This window comes from Aplidium turbinatum, chromosome 13, assembly GCF_918807975.1.
Source record: "Aplidium turbinatum chromosome 13, kaAplTurb1.1, whole genome shotgun sequence".
In the NCBI taxonomy this organism is placed as follows: Eukaryota; Metazoa; Chordata; class Ascidiacea; order Aplousobranchia; family Polyclinidae; genus Aplidium; species Aplidium turbinatum.
This window is the reverse complement of record NC_137484.1, coordinates 23,017,124-23,039,560: the sequence shown is the minus strand read 5'-3', so window position 1 is coordinate 23,039,560 and position 22,437 is coordinate 23,017,124. Positions and strand designations below refer to the sequence as shown.

Sequence of the window (22,437 nt, the reverse complement as noted above, 5' to 3'; positions counted from 1 at the left end):
TGGACTGGTGAGCGAATAATCGTGTGTCCTTGATGCGCAATTTGTGTTTGTTTTCGTTCTGTCCTCCCAGTTACTATTTGTCTTGCCAGGTGTACGTTGTATTACCCCGCGCTGAACCCAATAAATGCCTGATTGTCTTTTCATTAATAGATAGAGACGACAGCAATCAACAGCTCAACACGTGTTCGACTGTTTTAAAAAATGATTAGTTAGTGGCAGCTTTGTGCATTTTTATTTTTTATTCATTGCGAAAATGAAGTCCCCAAAAGAGGGTTATTCAGCAACGTCATCATCAAGCCCCAGTGACATAGCTACTAGCTAGTAGGATAATTGGGGAAGATGTCATCCAGCGCAGTATAAACGACGACAAATTGATCCCAAATGGTCACAACAGACAATTGTCGTGCTTTGCGACCAACACTTATCATCGGGAACGCAACATGAGCCATTTTAAAAGTAAAAAGATTTTTACCAGGGCTGTGGAATCGGAGATATTTTGGCGTCCAGAGTCGGAGCTGGTCAGTTATAAATTGAGCATTCGGAGTCGTATAATTTTCGCACGATTCCACAGTCTTTGGTTTTACTATAATAGAAGTTTTTTAAAAATATCGATATAACATTTTTGCAGCTGAAAGAATGGCAGTTGATCAGCAAACTGGGTACGTTTATTTTACTGATGCCCAGTTCCAAAAGATTTATGTGATGACCGAAGATGGGAAATACCGCAAGACTTTGTACAAACCAACCCCAGCAGCTGCAAACACAACAAACATACAATCTATAGCCTTGGATTTAAAAAATAAGTAAGTTGATTGATTGTGGTGCTTAATCTTTATCCTCGGATTGACAAAGCCCCTGATTGGTTATTCCTGGCAGTTTCACATATTTGTAGAGGCTTTGAATCACTGACGCGGGGCCGGTTATCGAGATCGACAGAGTGAAGTTTCCTATTATTGAAGTGTTGTTGCCGGGGAATTATTCCATTCACTAGTTGCCGCTGAATGGAGAGCAGTCCTGAAATGCGTTGCTCAAGAGCACACCCCGAGAGTCGAATCAGCGCCGCGTGATCTTGTGTTGGGAACTTAGCCACTGACCTATCGAAGTTAGATTTGAATAAAGCCTTATGTCTTTTTCACCTTACTGTTAAGTTTAACTTTTTCATTTTCTAATCACCACAGCTAAAACACTACATGTCAACATAGCAAAGGTATAGAACAAGTTGGAGAGGTATAGTTCTCTCAAAATCAAATATGACTTTGTAGCATTAAACCAAACAAGACAAAATTTATGACAATCTACTTTTTTATCACAAGGCAGCTTTGAACCATGAACAAAATCTTCGCAAATATCATGTAGTCTGCGTCATTTCGTTAAATTCAACCTTGGCTGAAGACCCTTATACATTAAACGTTTTTATTCACCCCAAATTATCAACCAACTACAGACGCTCTTTTGCAACCCTCTTTTCTGGGAAATAATTTGTTAGTAATTTTATTTAACCCTTTCCTTCCCGAATTATTTTCCCGTGGCGGGAAAATTTTTCTAAAGCTCTCATGGGGGTAGTAAATTAAGGCATTAAAACTAGTTTCAAAAGAATCAAATTCGTTGTTTTTAGATTTGTGTACTGGACGGATTCCTTCAACACTCGCGGAGCTGGGCAGCTTCGACGAATGCGAATGGACGGCTCCCAATTTGAAATTGTCTACACCAACCTCTTGCGCCCCCATGGAGTAGCTATTGACTTACAAAGTGAGTAAAAAAAAGAGCGATTGTCCGATTGCTATTGATATTTTTTCAAGCACCTAGGAGATGGAAACACGACCCTTTAACAAATTGAATTTAAAACAAACCGAACCCCGGGCTAGGCTATGTATTCATTTCACATTTACCTTTTGCAGGAGAGAAACTTTACTTAGGAGAATCAATTGTGCCATTAATTTATGAATTGTCTCTTGGAAATATAAGCAATTTTGGTGGCAGACTGCCTGCTACCACTGCTACAAGACATCTCTTGTCTGCGGCATACAGACGACGGGGAAATACTTATCTTTCTGAGTGAGTAATTGAAGATGTGATTTTGAACAACTGTTCAAGTTATTCTAGTAAAGAAATAAGCAAAATAACCTTAGCGGGTTTAACATACTTTTTCACACAAAAAATATAACTGTAGTTTACACTTCATGTGATCTGTTTCCCACCGCATAATTTCCTCGTAATCATTCCTGTATCATCTGTTCAGTTTGTGCTTTTCAGTCCGGAGTGTCGTTATAGTTATAGTGCAAAGTCAAATTTATCTTACGATTTTTCATTTTATGTATATTGCAGATTTAATTCCTGATGAGGACACACGTACGTGTCGAAAACGTTTGAGTTTATTTTAATTACGTTATATTTTTTTGTGTAAAAAAGTATGTTAAACCCGCTGAAGATACTCTGCTTTATTTCTCTATGGTTCAACAAAGCAAACTCTCTACCAAAGCTTTATTATTCTAATAAAGAAACAAAGGGTCCAAAATTTAAATACTAAACTCATGATCAACAAATGCTTCAAAAACTAAACTTTTTCTTTTCAATGCGGGGCTGCTGGATAAAAAATAGCAATGAATATTTTATACTTTCAATGAATTATACACTTTTCCATTTAATGGCACTGAAGTATGTGATTTGGTTTTAAAAACTGTAACTTTCAATTTCCGGTTTGCTCCAAGTTTAAAACATGTTGATCTTTTTTATTTTTTTCCGGGTTTTGTTTTTAACAATTTCCAACTTGTCAAGAATAAACAGCTTATTCTGCAAACGCAAGATGTAAGTAAACCCAACGTTCGGTAACAAGCACAACTGACTTGCTCGTGATGAGAAAGTGCAGTAATCTCCCACTCACCCCATTGGCTACAACAAACGCAGGCCAATTGCCTCGTAGAAAAAAATGCTGAAAAGTGGAGCCAAACCATAGACAAGTGGTCTGATTAAGCGATTGGTCCGATACAATGTAAAAGAATTACGTCATTGCAACTGTATTCAATTCTTTCTTTTATCAAGTTTTCAGCAATTTAAAAATTAATGCAACTACTTCCTCAGCATAAAAGTCGTCAATGATCGCGTATTCTTCTATGACGTCGGTAACAAAAGCATTGAAGTCTTCAACGTGACAAGCGGCGCTTCAAGCGTCATGCCGTTTGGGCCGCGAGAGTTCTTCAGAGTTCGTTCGATCAACGTGTACAGCCAATCTTACTACCAACAATACGAAGGTGGGTGCTTGAAAGAGGCGGGCAGTAGCGCGATACCTTTGTATACCACAATAATTGAGTAGATGACTCGAGTATTGTTCGTCCTTTTATTGCTTCGTGTCCGTTAATGGGCGCAAAGTAAAACTTCAGTATGAGAGAGAGAGAGAGATGTTTGTTTTATATTCATTTCTAATACGAGTCGAGAAAAGAGTATGAGTTTTAGTTTTGTGGAAGGTTAAAAAATACAATACGAAAAAACTTACATTGATCGGACTCATATTTACAAGCAACTCTATAACTCGCAGCCAACCAGCCGAATCCTTGCAAAGGACTTTGTGACCAATTTTGCTTGGCCGTGTCAAACTTTTCTTACGATTGTGATTGTCAAGATGGTTACGGACGTTCGGGTGGGATATGTGAATCCAAAGATCCTGGAAAACGAGGTAAGCGGATGGATGACGGAGGTATATAAGCAGACTCATCGGATTGAAAATATTGTTGAAAGAAAATTCTTAGCTACTTTTAGAGGCCTTGAACCAATGACGTAGTTGATTAAATGACGTAGTTAAAAAAATGACGTGGTTGGTCGATCAGCAAGACTGATAGCTTGTTGATTCTAATTTTTACCAATGTTGGAGTCAAATGACTTTGTCTGTTTTGGATTAGATGACAGTGTGGGTAAGATGCAAAAGAGATTTACTTTTTGTAACACGGAGAACTAGGCCAGAATCAAGATCATTATCGAGCAGCCATTGTGTTTTCTTAACATGGTTAACTTCTAGGGATTTTCCAGTGAAATTGAGCTAAGTGTGTCAAAATATGTAAGTCTGTGCAATTGTGCATCACTTATAATTGATAAACTTTCAATAAAAAATCTTGAAAATCCGTAAATTCGTTGTTCTTTTACGGGATATTTTTTCCTGTAGTTAAGTATCACAATTTGAAAGTTTGTTTCCATCATATCCTATTTACAGACGGTCCACCACGTTGGAGAACCTGCCAATCGGACCTTGACATTGAGCTTCAGGCTTGCCGCAACACAACAGAAGTTACATGGCCTCACCCAACTTGGACTGACGACAGTACGCGGGACTTGAATCTTTGTCATAAAATTGAGAAAACATTTATCGCAGCAGATTCGCTTAATTTTAGCGACTTTGAGCCACTGACGCATCCCCGTGACTTGGACTGTAATTGTTTGCGATCGTCCAAGTTTTGTTCTCTGCGAATTATTCCATTCACCAGGTGCCGCTAGATGGAGAGCAGCTCTTAAAAATGCGTTGCTCTGGCGCGCATCCGAGAGACGAACCAGTGTCGCTTGATCGTGCAGTTACTTGTCCACAACGTCGGGTGCTTAACCAACTGACTTACCGGAGCGCAATAATTAAGTTTTTACAAAGAAAATATGTGTCTTTTTCTTCATATGGTGATGTTTGCCTTTACGCTGATGCACTGGGTAGAATGATTATTCTCCCCTAAATGTAACAACATAGTAATATTATCTTTATTATTTAATTTTATATTTTTATTTTTATTATATTATTATCATATTTTATTACTACTATAGCAATAAACGTAGTGATACTTCAAAAAATTAAACCATTTCTTGACCTTTATTCAGCCGAAGGAGAACTGAACATCACTTTCCCTACGATCTTGTCACCAGCTGTGCTGGGCATGGGGCAGCACTCGATCCGGTATTCTGCCACTGACAAACTTGGCAACTCTGGGTTCTGTTCTTTCGTGATTCGCATCACATGTAAGTTTAAAAAAGTGACAAATTCTTGAACTTTTTCTGATTTTTTTTACAATTCCAATCATGGCTCCCAGAAAATGTGGTCTGATTTGTCATATTTTACAAAGTGTTGTAACAGTTTTAAATTTTAAAAAAAAAACTGTAGACTGTTATAAGTACTATCTTCCAGTAGCCTAACGGATTATTTTTTGTAGTAACTTAAATTAAACAAGTTGTTTAGAAAATCACTATGCAATATTCTGATTTTCAAACACCAGGTATGCCTACATTGCCAAACGTCTTGTAGCCTACTGCCCCAACTAGCAAATTAGATCGTTTGAACATCAATAAAAAAATCTGATTTGTTGGCTGCTTGTACATTATACACCAACGACCACTCCAGTTTTTTAAAGAAACAAACTCAAAAAAAACAATGAGACATTAAAGAAACCTTTTAATGCCACCAAAGGTCTTGAAAACAAAAACTATGTAACTTTAAGGTGCTTGGTTGGTTGATTTTGAATCTTTATCCTCGGACTGACAAAGCCTTGATAGGTTATTCCTGGTAGTTTCGCATACTTGTAGAGGCTTTTGACGCAGGGCCGGTTACCGAGATTGGCAGAGTGAAGTTTTCGATTATTGAAGTGTTGTTGCGGGGAATTATTCCATTCACCAGGTGCCGCTGAATGAAGAGCAAGCAGTCCAACTTATGATTTCATGCATCGTTGTACCATGTTTGGCACTAACATATTTTTATTTCCAGCTAACCAATGTGGGGCGCGTCCATACGTCTCTCCTAGATATGGGATTCTCCAGTCCAACGCCACGTGCGTCGACGGCCCTTTGGGCTCTACGCTGACTTACTATCTGACTTGCCCGTCCAATGAGCCCATCCGCTTTGGTAAAACTTCCAATGCCTCCTTGGCAAACTATTGCATGCCAGGGGGAATCTGGAGATATACCAACTTCTTTGGAATCACTTGCGGACAACCAGTAACAAGTATGTTTGTTTGTTTTGAATCTTTATCTTCTGACTAACAAAGCCCCTGATAGATAATTTCTGACACTTTTACATATTTGTAGAGGCCGGTTACCGATATTGACAGAGTGAAGTTTCCATAGTTACTGAAGTGTTGTTGCTGGGGAATTATTCCATCCACTAGATCTGCCTCACAATTGGTTATCTGACAGAAAGCCTACGCTGAGATGAGAATCAAATAGTTAACAGCACATAAAGTAAATCGAAAATGAGTGATTCCAAATGAGGTCTATCAAGTTGTGTTTTCTCTCAGAGCAGACACCAAGTGCTCAAGCACAACATTTTAATATCAGCTTGTTTGGGAGGCGGTCCCGTCTAGCAAAGTTGGCTGTTTTTATTTTCAACTAATGTGAAAAGCAGTGTTATTTTCAAAAAGAGTGCTTAAAAGATACTTTCAAAACGGCTTCATTACTCTTGCCAACGAATTGTTGTTGTTCACCTGTGTTATATTTTAAAGCAAAGAGTGAAGGAAAAAGATGAACAACCGGGAAGTTGGTTTGTAAGCAGACATGGTTCAATACTTTTGACATGTATTTTTTCTGTGCAGCAACTACGGGAATTACGACAACTACTGCATCAACATTGCCTCCAACCACCACTACTTCAACAACTACTCAATCAACTGCACAGCCAACAACACAATCACAATCAACCGCACAATCAACAACACAATCAACCACTCAAACAACGGAACAATCAACAACACAAACAACTGCCCAATCAACCACTCCAGCAACAATCCAATCAACTACCACACAAACAACAACTCCATCAAGAACAGCGCAACCAACAACGCGATTTACCAACAAAGGTGTGTTCACGTATTTCATGTTTTTACTTTTTCTTACGCTTTTTACGTTTTTCACGTGTTTTAACGTTATTTACGTTTTCCACATTTCACAATACACTTTTCCGTTCAATTTAAATATTTAGCCATAACTAATACTGGTGAGTGGTAAAGTTTTGTCACACTTCATTAAGGCAATAACTTTGAAAAGGAAGCAATTTCACTGCACGCACTTTCACACGTGAAGCTAGTTGTTTTGGTTTGGTTTTGAATCTTTATAATGGGACTGACAACGCCTTGATTGGTTATTCCTGGTAGTTTCGCATATTTGTAAAGGCTCGTTGTTTTAAAGCCAGTTCCTAAAATTATTTCCGCATTGAAGCTGTGTTGTAACCATCTAGTAGTGCAGCCCATGGACAGTCTGAAATCAAGTGGTCAACAGTTTGCCTGCTTTTTTGCAATTTGAATGAATTGGTGCGTTTTGTTTGATGACATCAACAGATGAAGAAGAACAATCTTATTAAGCCAATCGGGTTGAATTAGATTATTACTCAATAATGACAAACCTAAGAACAAAACAAATGCGAATGTTTTCGGTGCAGCACTTTGCAGTTGTCTGGAAAAATAATATTTAATCTGAAGAAAAAAAACAATACTTTTAAATAGTACATTTCAACGCTATTTGCTGGTTAACGTTTGGTCTAAATTTACAGGTCGAATATAATAACTTACTTCTTGCTCTAATAAGAACGAAAGATTACACTTTTGATCGACTCAATTGAAACGGCAAATTGATCACTTACTGAATATAAATTCTACATAATTATTCTATCGAAATGGAATCCAATGCGTGTTGAAGTGAACCAGGTCAACACTAAGCATGAAAATAAGTCTTCATAGAAATGATCTTTTCAACAACAAAAAATATTTACATCAAAGGCTTTTGCCGATCGGGGTGTAACATATTTCAAAAACTCTTAGAAACGAAATTTTTTGTTTGAGTGAACAATTCCTTCCCTTTGCTTCAGTCCTCAAACTAATTACTTGCAAAAAACTTTTGTTTTGTTTCTCAAAGTTGGTTTCGAATATCCCTTAATCGTTTACACAAAAACCAGGTTTGGATAACATGGTCGTTATTATTTTCATTATTATTAATGATATCACTTTATTTTCAGCCCCTTTTGTGACGCCACACTCCCGATCGAGTGGAGGTCTAAGCACCGGCGCCATAGTGGGCATCGCGGTCATTTGCATTCTACTGGTCATCGCTCTGGTCGCTGTGGTTGTGGTCAGGTACAGGAGATCGAAAAGCGCAGATCAAGTCCCATTTTCGTCTTTAGAATTAGTCAGTCTTTGGCAAAAGTTGCATAAAAATTTGGATTCTGTAATAAATTTCTTTTTTTTATTCTTAAAGTGCAGTAGACGCCTCAGCTTAGAATGGAAATAAAACTCAATTTTTGTCTCCAGTGGTTTCTCAAGTCCTTTGTAAAATCACAATCACTCGTTGCCGCTGAGTATCGAACTCAGAACTTTGCAGCCACAAAGAGGCCATCTTAAGCTAAAGAGAAATTGGACCTAACAAGAGGTTAAATAAACATCAGTAAAACGATTAAAACCCAAAAAATTTAACTAGGCAAATTAAAATGGATTTAATATTTGGCTTAATTTGCAATTCATAGCTTAATTGAGCGTATTTTAAGAAAGAGCAAACAGATCATAGTGTAATAGTTTGTTGTTGCATTACAGAGCTAGAAAAAAAGGCAGTTCTTCAATCTTTCCCTTATTTTGGAAGCCGAAAGAAGACCGGGTTATATTGCAAGAAAATGTTTTTGAAGATTCAAATCATTACACCGTTCTGTGATATGAAAATAAGTCTCATTTTACTCCGAGCTGGAATTAATTATTGCAGATCATGTGTTGTTTTTCTGATAATTATCATTTTCCTGAGAGTTCAATAATTTTTTCACTATGTTTGTTTTGCTTTTGGATGTGTATGGAAAGACAATTTTTAATTACGAATTATTTGATTGAAGACTGTCTGTCTATTGATTACGCTGCATAATAACAGCTGTGAAAGCAACAACACTATTTTGCTTTAAAAAAAACAAACAAGCTAAACTAAATGCTTTCATAAAAGCAACAGCTAAATTAAACCACAAAAGAACAAGCATAAAATAAAAGCATAGAATTATTTAAACATTAAATAATTCTCCTGACAGACCATAACACCAGTTCATCTGATGAGAGATAGTAGATTTGAAGTATTCAAAACTGTATTATTCTATTCGTGGCAAAACTTTATCGCTTACAGTATTTTGCCATATGATTTTTTCATACTTTCATTTCGTGAGTTCCATTTTCTTGTCGCGGTCATCCATGAAATCTCTGAACAGACTCTCTATCTTTTGTCAGTAGCATAATCAAGGAGCATAAGGGAACAAAGTAAAACAGATGACAAATAGGGACATGTGTCCCATTCTGCAGTCAAGGGGCAACAAACTGAATAATTTAAAATGTAAAGTAAAAAGTGTCGTTGATCTTGGCGCTAAAACCCCATCATAGCTACTCCATTGTTTTTCGTGCTGGATAAGTACAACGTCATAAGCATTTCAAAAATGAATACAATTTCCTGTTGCAAAGTTAACCAACATTTTTCCATTGATTGTGTTGTTGCAAATGCTCAGCTTTTTACATGGATGTGCAATTGTGCATCTAACTTTTCAAACACAATTGCCTTACTGTACAATTGCAACAGATCGTGTAGCTATGGCTTAAAACATAATTTAGTTCTATACTACAGTGTTTTGATACATTTTATGCCACTTTCTGCATCCTAGAAGCGCAGCGAAAGTAAAAAGAGTCTCAGAACACGACAAAGGTTCTAGTGCAAGTGCATGTCCCCAAGCAGTGGTACAAAAACTTTTGTGACGCAACAAATCCTGCAAGAATAAAACTGGTCAGCACAATTTTTGGTGCAACTAAGATAAGAACGGTTTTGGGGATTTACGAGGGAGGGGAATCCGAAAATAAAGTTCATTTTCTTATATCAAATCTGCTTTTTACTGCAGCCATTACACTTTAAAGTGTGACGGCTGCATTAGAAAAAAACAGATTTGATGCTCCAAAACACTTCATTTTTGAACTCAGAGACACAAATTTACCCTAAAAACAATAATTTTGTTCATGTACCAGAAAGTTGGTTTGAAATAGTTGACCAGTGTAATCGTAATAGCAAGTATCACTTGTGAAACTGTTAAACTTGAAAATTTAACCATTATTAATAATCACTCGTTTAAATCAACCTACAGTCTAACGACTTTTTATTTAGCAAAAAATATTTTTATTGTGGGAATGTGTAGGCTACAGTCGTTTTTCATTGAATGACCAGTGTTAAGAATTTCTTTAGAGTGTTAGCACCGTAGCACTTACAGAGGCTCTACTGAGCTTGGCTCTTGTATATATTAAGTTATCACAATTATAGCTTTGAAAAAACTTGCGATAGTTTTATTTCATTGTGATGTTTTGTCGTCAGCAGCTTGTCAGCTTTACCTATGTGTTTTTCGTTGTAGATAATGGCATTTCATTCATGTTGTATTCTTTTTCATTGCTATCAGGGATTACCAATTACAGTATATGGGATTTAATTTATTTTATTCCTGAGATCTTTTATGAAAAACTAACATTTCCAAAATGTATTTTTATTAAACGAGACAGACTAGTCTACATGTAATCAATATAAGACCTTCTGATGATCCGTTAGGTGAAACAATTTGTAAAGGCTTCAGATAGTAATAACTATATTTGATTTAATCAATCAGTCATGTTCTATGTTAATATTTTTACTGACAAAACCAATATCGGTATTGCAGTCATAAAACTTAACATTTGGTTGTGACACCAAACGGGCGGTTAATTCCAGTTCTTTCTGATTGAACTTTATAGCAAACCAACGTGATGACTCTCTTTCATTGTCACAAACGTTTACTGTATCATATATTATATATACCTGACTGGTATTGTTTGCAGGGATTATTTATTATCTCACAATCTTCATTGTATGACTCAAGAAACAGCATTGTGACCAATATGCTTGTTTCACTAACTTTTCTTACACCACATCAACTTGCATCCAACAAATACTTTAAACGTACGTGGCTACACATGAGGCTGCATATATACTGTCAATATAATCATTACTTTATGTGATGTGACTATTATCAAACAGCATCAACTTTTTCACTTTTGTGTTGCGTCGAAAGTGACGTTTTATATCTAACAACACAAAAAATGTAAATTCCACAAAGTCTCTCTGGCTTTTGTACCTCTTCCAACAACATTAAAGTATTCGTCTATTGTTACTAGATCAATGTGCATTGTGCAATATTGTAAATAGAAGATTTATATTCTTCAAGGATATTTTGTGGAATAAAAATTCACGATCAAGATCTTTGCTGCTATCTTTCTGTAACCTAAGGGAACGAGCAAAGGATTTTTGTCACATCCACGCTTACGCCCGATATTAGGTGGATTTCGATCAGGTGGACGGAGAGGCAAGAAACCCAATCATCGTATTCACCTTCAGGCATGCCTTTAAATGTCCTGCCAAAGACACAGCCACATGCTCATGAGCGGTGTCGAAGCGGCGCTCTTTCAAGTGCTGTACCAGTGCTATCACCACTCGGCAATGCGGCCGAGCAAATGATGAATTGAGTCTATGAACAACTTAAGCCATAATTTTGAAACTTTTGGTTTGTGCAAAATTTCCTAGTTTGTTTGTTAATGCATCTTTTCAAGTAACAGTTTATTTTGTAAACGATTTGGTTTTGTCACACCCACCTATGCAACAAATAGTTTGCCATGCCATGACGTTGCAAAAATATAACTTATTTTTTCTTTAAACACTGTTAAGGTCACAAATATGTTTTTAATTCGAACCTTCTGTCTTGCACAGCCAATAAACCAAATGTTTTGCATTTATTAGGCGTCTGAAAAAACTTAAAACATTGAAAAACAGGCTGATTTGCTGCAGTGACGTCGCCAATAAGAAAATATTAAGGGGGAGCAAAAAACCGTCGGGGAGGGCAAATGTCATCCAACATTCCAGCATAAATCATAATGATGAGAAAACGTTGTAATAGTATTAAAACATTTTTCGCGGAGAATGTAAAATTTTTGGGGACAAGCGCCCCCTCAAGCGCCCCGTGGCTACGCTCCTGATTAGCTGGCGACGTGAGTTTAACGTTTTTGCATTTACAAATGCGCTAACCCAAGTGAAACCTTACAAGCCATTCTTAAACATTTGCACGCAGGCTACAACAAAAAGCAAACCTACTCTCTTCAGTTACTATGCACTTGAAACTTTACACCAGTGGTTCATAACCTTCAAGTTGACAGCGTCTTTTTTTAAAGAGTAAATCAGGAGCTACCCAGAGTATGCTAAGTTTGATTGACATAAGCCCCGATATTGAATGTTTGAAGTCTGATGCGCTTTGCTAAAATTGATGCGTTCACAGATCCTCCTAAAATTATCCAAGGACTTTTGGAGTCTACAGAGCTTGTTAGGAACCACTGCTCTAGACAATGTTTTGCGTCAGAATAACAAGAATAATGAATTGATGATGACTAAGCATCATCAGAACAATTGTCGGTTATGATCTCTCCTTGTTACGTTTCTTTGAACGCTTTTTACTTCGTGACTGTTGTTTAGACGACTTTGTGTCTGTTTGCTGGCGGTCTCTACCTCTTGGCTTCGTTTTACGGTCTTTGGATTTGTGTCGTGTCGCTTTGTGACGCTTGTTTTTGGATCGAACAGATCGCGAGTTATATTTCTTTTCGTTTCTTCTAAGGATCTTAATTTCATCTTTATCTTGCTTTATTGCATAATATTTGACACCTCCTGTTGAAACCGGAGGCTTTTTATTCTCATCGTCTTCTTCATCGTCTGAAATTTTCTTGCCATCGTTTTTCTTTCGTACAGGTTTCACAGGATAAGATTTAATGTGATGCTGATACTGTGGATGGTAGGCTCCTCCATCAAAGATGTGTCCATTCTTGCGGTAATCGTTTTCAAAATCTTGGTACTGACGATCGCTTGCGCAAACGGGGTAATTGTTGAATGGGCTCGTGTTGTCTTCTTCAGACTTTTGTTTCTGTTTGTGACGCTTTTTCTCAGCTGATCGTTTCTTTCTTCTTTTTCGCTTTTCCTCAGCTTCATAGATCTTCTGTCTTCTTTTCTTCTTGTACTTTTCATCTGAAGAATAACCACTTGAAACACTGATCTTTTTTCCTTTTTTCTCCACAATCTCAGCACCAACCCGTTTAAGGATTTTAGCGTTTGTTTTCAAAGATCCCCTTCTTGGGTCGACTTTAGGTGCGGGGGGTCGAAGTGGGGGCAGGCTGTGCAGTTCATAATCACTGGGAGGAATAATAACTTCATCTTTCGGAACCACTCCACATACAACGTTAGGATTATCATTCGGACATAACATGGATGAGCATGAAGAGCAACAGGAACTAGCATCGGCTACAGGAGATGGAGCTTTATTGGAGAGATGCAGATCTTCACACATGGATGATTTTCCGACTCCATTTGGATTTCCAACTACTCGTCGTGGCCCTTTCCGTCTCCACGGCGACCTCACATTCTTAATTCCTCGTCTCATTAACAAGGTTGCTCCGCTTTTACCGTTTCTCATTCTTGCCGATAATGTTTGTCTCACAGACAATCTTCTCCATTTTCGTGTCAATGTCTTTGTATGAATTTTTGATCTTTTATTTCGAGATTTTTTTTTTAAACTTTTTTTCTTGTTTTTTGTTTTAGCTTTTTCTTTATTCTGAGGAGAATGCGCTCCAGGCCGATGCGAGGTCTTCATCATGTAATTCTGTCCATTTCTCCTTCTTCCGTCAGCAATCCCTTTCTCAACATCGTCTTCGTCATGGGCGCGAGTGCTACTCTGGCATCGATTGGATGTCTTCACGTAGATGAAAACGACAAGGAAGAGAACAAAGATCGAACCCACCACCGATGGAACAATAATCACAGTCAAGCTCCCGTCAGCTGGTGAAAAGAACAATTAACTTAGAAACATTAGAACAAGAACAATTGTATTGTCAATCAAACAATCGCTAACTAACTTCGATAAATGCTTCAAAAGAAGGGTGTCTTACGTTTCACAAACAAAAGTGGCAAAAGTATCGTTGTCACAATATTTGATGAAACTAAGTTTACTAAAGTCTGAAAAAGTAATGGGGAAAGTTAGCTGAGGCAAGGTCAATTTGTTAAAAACTTCACTCATACTTTTAGTTGCATTTATTCACTTCAATGCAAATAAGTTTGTAGTGACAGTGTAGAAAGCTTTTACTTTTTATCTAAAACAAACAAAACGTGATAAGACATTACGTTCAAAATAAAAGTAGTTATCAATTTGTTCTTTGCATCTTAGTAAGTCCGCTGCTATTCTCTCTTCCCAGAGGTAGGCAGTAACTAGTTACAAAAGTAACTAGTTACTGTAACTAGTTACTTTTTGAGTAACTGTAACGGTAACTTCGTTACTATTTTCCAAAAGTAACGAAACGCGGTAACTAGTTCCTATTTTAGCACTTTTTCAACAGTTACAGTTACAAGTTACTTTTGTATTGAAATTTATGTTTCTAATTGCCGTTCATTACTCTGCACATGTTTGTGTCATGCTGTATGCGTGTTTGCTGCGCGTTGCTCAACAATGCATTCTTCTCGCAGCTGTATCGGAGCAGCACCGCCCATGCGCGGCGCTCTTGTTTTGTGATCTTATGGAGCAGAATTGCCATATTGGCAAATTCATTTCCAAAATCCAGAAATCTGGCGATTTTTTAAGACGTTTGGCTTCATATTTATGGTTTGGCAATTTGGCTTTTTTTTAGCGCTTTTTGAGAACTGATTTGGTTAAATTAATTGCTTTTGGTGATTGATCAGTATGTGACTTTCTATGCAATGTTTAGCAAAAGTGTTTGGCAACACTTGATAGCTCAGTTCATGCTTGTCGTATAGCTGCCAGAGATGTACAGGAGTCGTATTTTTGGAGTATTTAGGACCCGGAGTCTCGGTGTTACGTTTACTGTTCGCAACCTTATTACATCATTGTTTTCTCGATTCAAAATTGGAAGTCGATGTCTAAGTAACTTCGAGTCATAGCAGGGAAAACAAATTATTTCCTTTGCTTCGAGCATTTAAAGAGAATATAGTTTCGGGAGAGAGTTTTCTTTTTTGTACCAAAGACAGGCAAAACACAACAATACCACAGGGTTGAGCATTACAACAATATATTTTACATATTTACAAGTAGTTTAACAGTCAAACGTTTTCGGCTTAACTTAAGCCCTCATCAGGAATCTGAAAATATGTATAAATTGTAATAAATTTAAACTTTTTGAAAGTAACTATAACTAACTGACTATAAGCATCAAGAAACACGCAACGATTATAAGAAATAGTGTGGAAAACAGACAGACGGAAAACAAACTACATGAGGAAAAGGCAACTGCGTAACTAGAAAAGAATTTGCACCACAGGGTGCGTGATACATCTAATAAATGTTGAGGAGAATGGATGCGCCTCCCGCAAATAATTGTTTGTTTAAATTTGGATTACAGCGTTTATGTTGAGATTTATGAGTAACTGAAAGTAGGCTAACTAGTATCTGTAACTAGTTACATTTTTGAAATCGGTAACTGTAACGGTAACTCAGTTACTATTTTGGCCAAGTAACTGTAACTGTAACTCAGTTACTTTTGAAAGTAACTTTGCCCTTCTCTGTCTCTTCCTCACATCCACTATGGCAGAGATTCTTAAAAATTTTTTAACGCGGACCCCTTAAAAAAATATTTGGTTTGCTTGGACCCCTTTTGTGGCCTAGTCCGAGGATCTTTTTTGATCAGCATGAATTGGACATAACGCAATAAAATTAAAATGAATTGGTAACAAAAAATTTATTTCTATTTGAATAAGGACCTTCTGATGATCATCGTTTTAGGGTGAAACAGGCTGTCAAGTGTTAGAGAGTAGTAACTATATTTGGTTTAATGTAGGCTAACAAAATTTATGTTTTATAAAATTTAAGAAATAGCGAATGCAGATGTTTTTCAATATCTTCGATTTAATTTCAGTAATGTGAAGGATGCTGCTGATTGTCTTCAACAAGAACATGAAATTGTGGCTTCGTCTTTGATAGGGCAACAGCAACACGCATGTCATCCTTTGCACCCAACGGTTTCAACTCTTTGTTTTGATAGTTCCCAAGGAGGAAAATCCTGACTTACATAAATACGTAGGCTAGTCGCAAAAAGGATTATAGCAGCCATTGCTCTTTTTACCAGAAGAAGATAGGCTATGCTTGCGTCAACGAACTCCAAAAATCGCCAATACTTTTCGAATTGAAAGAAATTTTTAATGAATAATGTAATAAACGTACGTAACAAAAAACAGTAGGCTTACGATGCGATAACAATTAGGCTATCTGGAAACACCAAACCAAACAAGAAATTATCAGCGTTGTTTGAACTTAATCTCTTTTCTGTTGAAAAATTTCTTCCATTTTTGAAATTATACACTAAGATTTCCCTTGGGCCTTCATGGACCCCTAAAACTAGTCCGCGTACCTCTTGGGGGTTTATGGACCCCAGTTTAAGAACCCCTGCACTATGGCAATGTCTTGTTGAATACAGCGAAAACAGGTAAGGATACTTTAGAAAGATCTGCTATGTCAACTCTTTATTTAGGGGAGAACCCATGAAAACATTATCTTATGCTGAAGGGAGGGATGTACATGAACGAATTCAACCAGGCTAGGCTATAAGTATCAGAATCAATGAAAAACTAAAGTGCCCACCAGCAATGTCCAACGATTGGCCACTAATCTCAAGTTATTAATCAAATTCAAAGTCGGTTTAAAAGTCAACGTGTTCCAATCAAAATATTGAATTTTATTTTATGGGTTTATCAAGTTGTTGACATCTAGACAGCAACGATAGGGTCCAGAGGTACCTTTAGACGCGGAACCTGGCTCATTTTAAGGTCAGGAACCTTTCCAAGAGGCTGAGAAATTAACAAATTCATCGCGGATTTTTGGACATATTGCATGTTTTGTAGAGATGTCTGGGGCCCAGGCCAGGCCAGGATAATTTAGGGCCCAGGCCCTAGATTATCCTCTCAACTGTATGGCATCTAATTGCTAACCAAGCAACCTATTTTGAATCCACAACATCCGGCGTAACAAAGATTGATGTTTGGTAACAAGACTACAATCGAGTGGTTAGCCACAATGCATGGAACAAACGCAACTGAACCGATGTGAATTTAACAACACTGAATTGATACTGCCTCTTAGATATACTTTACAGTATACATTAAACAAAATAAAATTTTAGAATATCGTACGTTACCGTGAGCTTTCTGTAGTTACGGCATGACAATTTGATATCAAAAATTGCAATTATGTAAACAACCATCATGATACAAGCGCTTTAGAACAATCAAAACATCTATGACAAGGCACAAACACGAACCATAAATTTTAAGTACCTTAACAAAATAAAAAGTTTGCTTAAATTTAAACTCCGATTGTTTTGTAATAATGAGCAGGCCGCACAAGTCAAGTGTGGATAAAATTAAAACCTTCCAGGCATATAGAACAATGCATCAGATCACTCACGGGTGCACTCGGGATTTCGCGTCGGCACCCAACCATCGAGGCATCTGATTGTTTCCACCTCAGTGACGTAATACTGGTCGCACGTCACAGAACACGTTGCTCCAGGATCGGCGTTGATTCCATCAAAGCTGCACTTCACCTCCCCCTTCTCTGGGACCACCACGTCCCATCCGGCGCAGCGCACTACAACGAAAGCATTGTTTACGTCATAAATGAGAAAGGAGTTTTCTTTTAAAGACATTGGCCTTCAAAGTGGAGGAGAAAAAAAACGTCCATGAAGAACATGAACAGGTGAAGAATGAGTCAATCAAGGTCCTAACGAACAGAATGAGATGAAGAAAAGTGGTAAAAACAACGCTGCATAGGAAAGAAATCGCACCCCTCCCAGAGATTACTTATGTTGTATTCGTCTATGGCAGGGGTGACGAACCTTTTTGCGGTCGCGGGCCACTTCGTCAATTACACATGAGTTATCGAGCCACACAACTTAGCGCTTGTCAAAATTCCATGACGTCATAGATTGGAATCGACCAAAAATACAAGGTAAAGTTGGTGAATAGTGTTTTCACAACTTTACCTTATAGCAGGGTTACTCAACTAATCTTAACAAAGGTCCAGTTTGACAAGTGGAATATTTTTAGCGGTCCGGTGAATAAGTTATCAGTGACGAACCTGCGGGCCGCAGGTTCGTCACTTCTGCTCTATGATGAAGGGAACTTTGCAGTTGTGGACAGATTTCCTAGCTGATTATTCAATTTTTGTAGTTCAAATAATCCCAAAATAGCAAAATTTTAAAACTTGTAGCCAAATGCAAACTTTCTTTTTTAGACCAATACCAGAAAGATCAGATTCGCGGCTTCCATTACTTTAGAGCAGAGGTTTTCAATCTGGGGTCGCGACTCTTATGGGGGGTCGCAAATCGTTTTTCGGGAGGTCAAGAGATGTATGAAAATCCAATTCATCGTTTTCAATTATTTTTTGCTAGAAAAGATTAAAACTCTGTTTTTTTTGGAATCTAGCATTCCTCGAATTGTGGTCATACTATTGTTTAAGCTTTCAGACGTTGCAAAGACTTTAACATAGAAAAGCGTTTGATATTTTTCGCCTAGTTTTTATGTATTGCTTTGTGCAGACGAAAGTTAACCAGTAACCATGCTATGGCAAAGAGCAAGGTTATTTGGAATCCTATGTCGAATGTGGATTTGTCAGTATCGTTTCCAATGGCGTTGAAAAATTTCAGTGTGTCGGCTATTTTGTTTCAAAGTTCTTTCTGCAACAGTTCCATGCATTAACAAGCTTGTTAAAAACAATGCGTCCCCAACCATCTCACTGACGCTGATTTCAATAAATCGATAAAAGATTGCAATGAATTCAAGAGGTGAAAATACGAAAATGTGGCTTGTATTGATTAGTTATTCTTCTTACCAAGCTTGATAGGAAATGGAAATAACAATCAGAGAAATGTAACAAAAGTTGTGATAACATCGCGACCCTTCTGGTTTGAGACGTTTGCATTAGAACAGCGAAACGAGACATCGATTGGTTGTAGGCATGAACCAAATTTGGTTAATTTTTGAATTCAATTTGCTTTTATTGAATACTTTTACAGGGGATCGTGAGGCTACTTTGATTGCACTAAGAGGGTCGCGGTGCTAACATAGTTGAAAACTCCTGCTTTAGGGTAAGCGTTGAAAAATATAACTTAAACATTCATTTGAAAGAATTCGTAGTAAATTACGAAATCAAGTCTTTATTCTTAAAAATGGTGTCAATGTTAATTGATGAACGTCTCTTTTCTACCGCACTTTTATCACTACATGTACGTGCTACGGTATCCAATATAATAATTTGAAGGTGGACACAAAAACTGGTTTCTTTGCTTCCCGTCCACGTGATTCAAATATTCAACTATACTGGGACGATGGCATCCAATAATGAATTCTTGGATGAAAAATCATTGCTACGTTCTAGACGTACCGTGTGATGTATAGTTAGCAGTTTTTACAAATTGTTTTAATGGTGTCCAACAGCGTTTCTTAACTTTTTCTGACTCTACTGTATAGCACCGTTGTAAACAAGGTCTGGACAATCTAGCATCATCTGACTATTGTTGACATCCGGCTATACGTAGTGGTGGGACTCCTAGTTAGCAGGCGGTTCGCCTTAGCAAAAGTTAGCCGTTTCTGGCAACCCTGCGTAGGCTGATTATATCACGTCCACTCGAAAAAGTTGGCCAAAAATCAGTTTTGCAAACTTTTTACTATTAGGAAGCAGTTTGCACGAACTGGTGCAAACCGGTCGAATCTCACCACTGACTATATGTTACCAAACACTCTGGGATAATAAAATGTGGCTCATGTACAAAATTATGACCACCCCTGGTTGACCGAAAAACTAGCGGAGTTTATAAAGAATCATAATCTTATTCAACAATTACTTTCGAAGGCCGAATCTTGAAGCTCAACAGTTTCTTTGGTTGAAAGCTTCAACAATTCCAAATACTTAGGATCAAGCAATTTAAGACATTTTTGTTATTTATGACCAAATAAGTCGACCCTGAAAAATAAACAAACAAGGTTTAATAGTATTATTACCAGACTTTAATTTTTTCCTAGTATCAAGCCAAATTGCGAATTACCAAACAATAAATTTGCATAAGGGCCAGCAGTGAATTAGCTATGGAACGAAGAAGCTTCAAGATCAAGCGGCGCTGGTTCGACTCTCGGGTGTGCACTTGAGCAACGCATGTCAAGGACTGCTCTCCATTCAGCGGCATCTAATGGATGGAATAATTCCAGGCAACAAGACTTCAACAATCGGAAACTTCACTCTGTCAATCTCGGTGACCGGACCTGCGTCAGTGATTCAAAGCCTAATCTACAAGTATGAGAAACTGCCAGGATTAAGCTCTGCAAGAAGCTTTCCAAGTCCGAGGATAAAGATTCAATCAATCAATAATTACATTTTGAGTACGGTACCGATGCCGAAAAGATGATATTGAGTTTGGATTACCGGTACCGAATTATTTTCAAGTGAAGTTTTATTGTTATCAGACAATCACTGACATGGAACTTCAGAGGAAATAAATCAAAGAAAACCCAAAAACGTGCGTTTTGTATTCATATAGTAAACTTGAAATTAGTTGAAGCCTTGAGCTTCAGCATAGCCTATACCAAATTTCTGTAACAATCTTTATCACAACCGATTGGCTATATTAAAAAATTAGCTGAAAGCACAATTTAACTACCGCAAGTCTAAACATCTTTCATTTTTTCACTAAAATGTAAACAAAAACATATCTAAATATTTGAAAATTTTCTGTATAGGCTTATAACTGGCTTTAAATTAGGCTACATATCCATAGCTATTATTGGGACTATATTGCTGTCTGTACGTACTTACGTCAATGGTAATAATCAAATTATTCTTGCTTTTGAAAATCTTGATGCTACTTTAAAACTAAAATTTCAATACAAAACATTTACTAACATCACGTCACAACCATTGCAATAGTAGCTGAGAGTGAACTTTCCTGTTGGCTAAGTTCTCTAGTTTTGCCGCAGGGCATGTTTGCAAATGTCATTTACTAAAGATACGGTATTACTGTATGTAACACATCTATTGAGGTGGAGTTGCTATCCCTTGTCAACAAAGAGGCCAACAGGTAAGTAAGTCTACGCGTAAACAACATCCGTAAACCTGCATACATGGTAAGTTTACGGTAGCCTAAGCATTGTGGAAGCATTAGCACGACCACTGATGATAATTTGGGCCCTCAATAATGCGATTCTCGGGCCCTAAATTAAAACACTTCTTAGAAGAAAAACACATCTCATAAACTCAGTGGTGGTTGCTTGAACTGGGCCCTCTTGACAACGCTATTGAGCATTAGTTGGCTCTGCCAGTTAAGACCCCGACTTTGTATATGAGGAAACAGCAAGTTTGACATACTCAAGATAAGATGGTTGAACGTTCGGGATATGCGTTTGAGGAAGGCATTTTAGTTAAGGACAGCTCTCCATTTCAGATGAAATAATTCCCTAACAACGGCACTTAAACAAGTGGAAACGATATTTCGTCAACTACGGTGACGGGCCTGAGTGATTCAAAGCTTCTACAAGTTTGCAAAACTGCTAGAATTAAGTTCCGAAGAGGTTTTCTCAGTCCGAGCAGGCTACAAAGATTCCTACAATCATTCGGCTCGGGTAGTCCGAGGTCTATTCTATATCAACCAAAGTGTTCTACCGTTTTAGTTCTCTCTTACAGCAGTGAAGATTTGTCTGGATAATAATGTGGTCACATAGTACATAAAATATGACATAAAAACTGAACATATGCAGTACACACAGAAAAATCAGGAGAAGTTGTAATTAATTCTAATATATAATGGTAATCGAGAAACACCCGGGCATTGTCAAAAATGGCACAACTCAGAAACAATGGTTCAAACCTGGAACTGCGCAATTCGAGTTGAGTACCGCTTTCAAATAAGCACTCGTCATAGCGGCACCTAACGGAAAATCATATATAGGCAACACAACTTCAACTTTACGCAGAAACTTCATTTTGTCAATCTTGATAGTCGGCTCTTTGTCAATGATTCAAAACTTTTACAAGTGTAACAACTTATCTGAGTTTACTCAGTAGGTTGGGCCTAGAATGTTGAACCAAGAATAAATATTCCCAATCAGAAATTTGTTCAATTTGATCCATACATTTGGCTACATACATCATAAATGTAGCTTCGTTTTCGGAAGCATGATCATTGTTTGCAGCCGAAACGGCGATCAAATGGGCGCTGGTTCGACACCGCTCAAGAGCATGCAGATGTGTCTTTGGCAGGACACTTAAAGGCATGCCTGAAGGTGGACACGAAGATTGGCGCTGCTTTGCAGCACTGTTACTTTGCATCTTCTTGCAACACCGCTAGCTGACTCGGTTAGCGCGTCACTTCGTGAACGAAT

General features: G+C 37.6%; 1 protein-coding gene across 1 annotated transcript; it reads right to left on the bottom strand.

Moving 5' to 3' along the window:
* Positions 1–11,743: 11,743 nt before the first annotated feature.
* On the bottom strand, positions 11,744–20,959 carry LOC145782224 (uncharacterized). Its single transcript, XM_082593999.1, has 4 exons — positions 20,876–20,959; positions 19,911–20,029; positions 17,474–17,656; positions 11,744–13,845 (listed from the first exon to the last, which is right to left on the bottom strand). Coding segments are annotated over exons 2-4 (1,593 nt in total). The 5' UTR covers positions 19,912–20,029; positions 20,876–20,959; the 3' UTR covers positions 11,744–12,436.
* Between the last annotated feature and the right edge of the window lie 1,478 nt (positions 20,960–22,437).

What these genes read in the sequence shown, in the direction of transcription:
- LOC145782224 (XM_082593999.1), bottom strand. An exon ending in GCGAAATCCCGAGTGCACCC is followed by an intron (nt 13,846 to 17,473) that starts GTGAGTGATCTG and finishes TCTTTTCACCAG; the next exon opens with CTGACGGGAGCTTGACTGTG.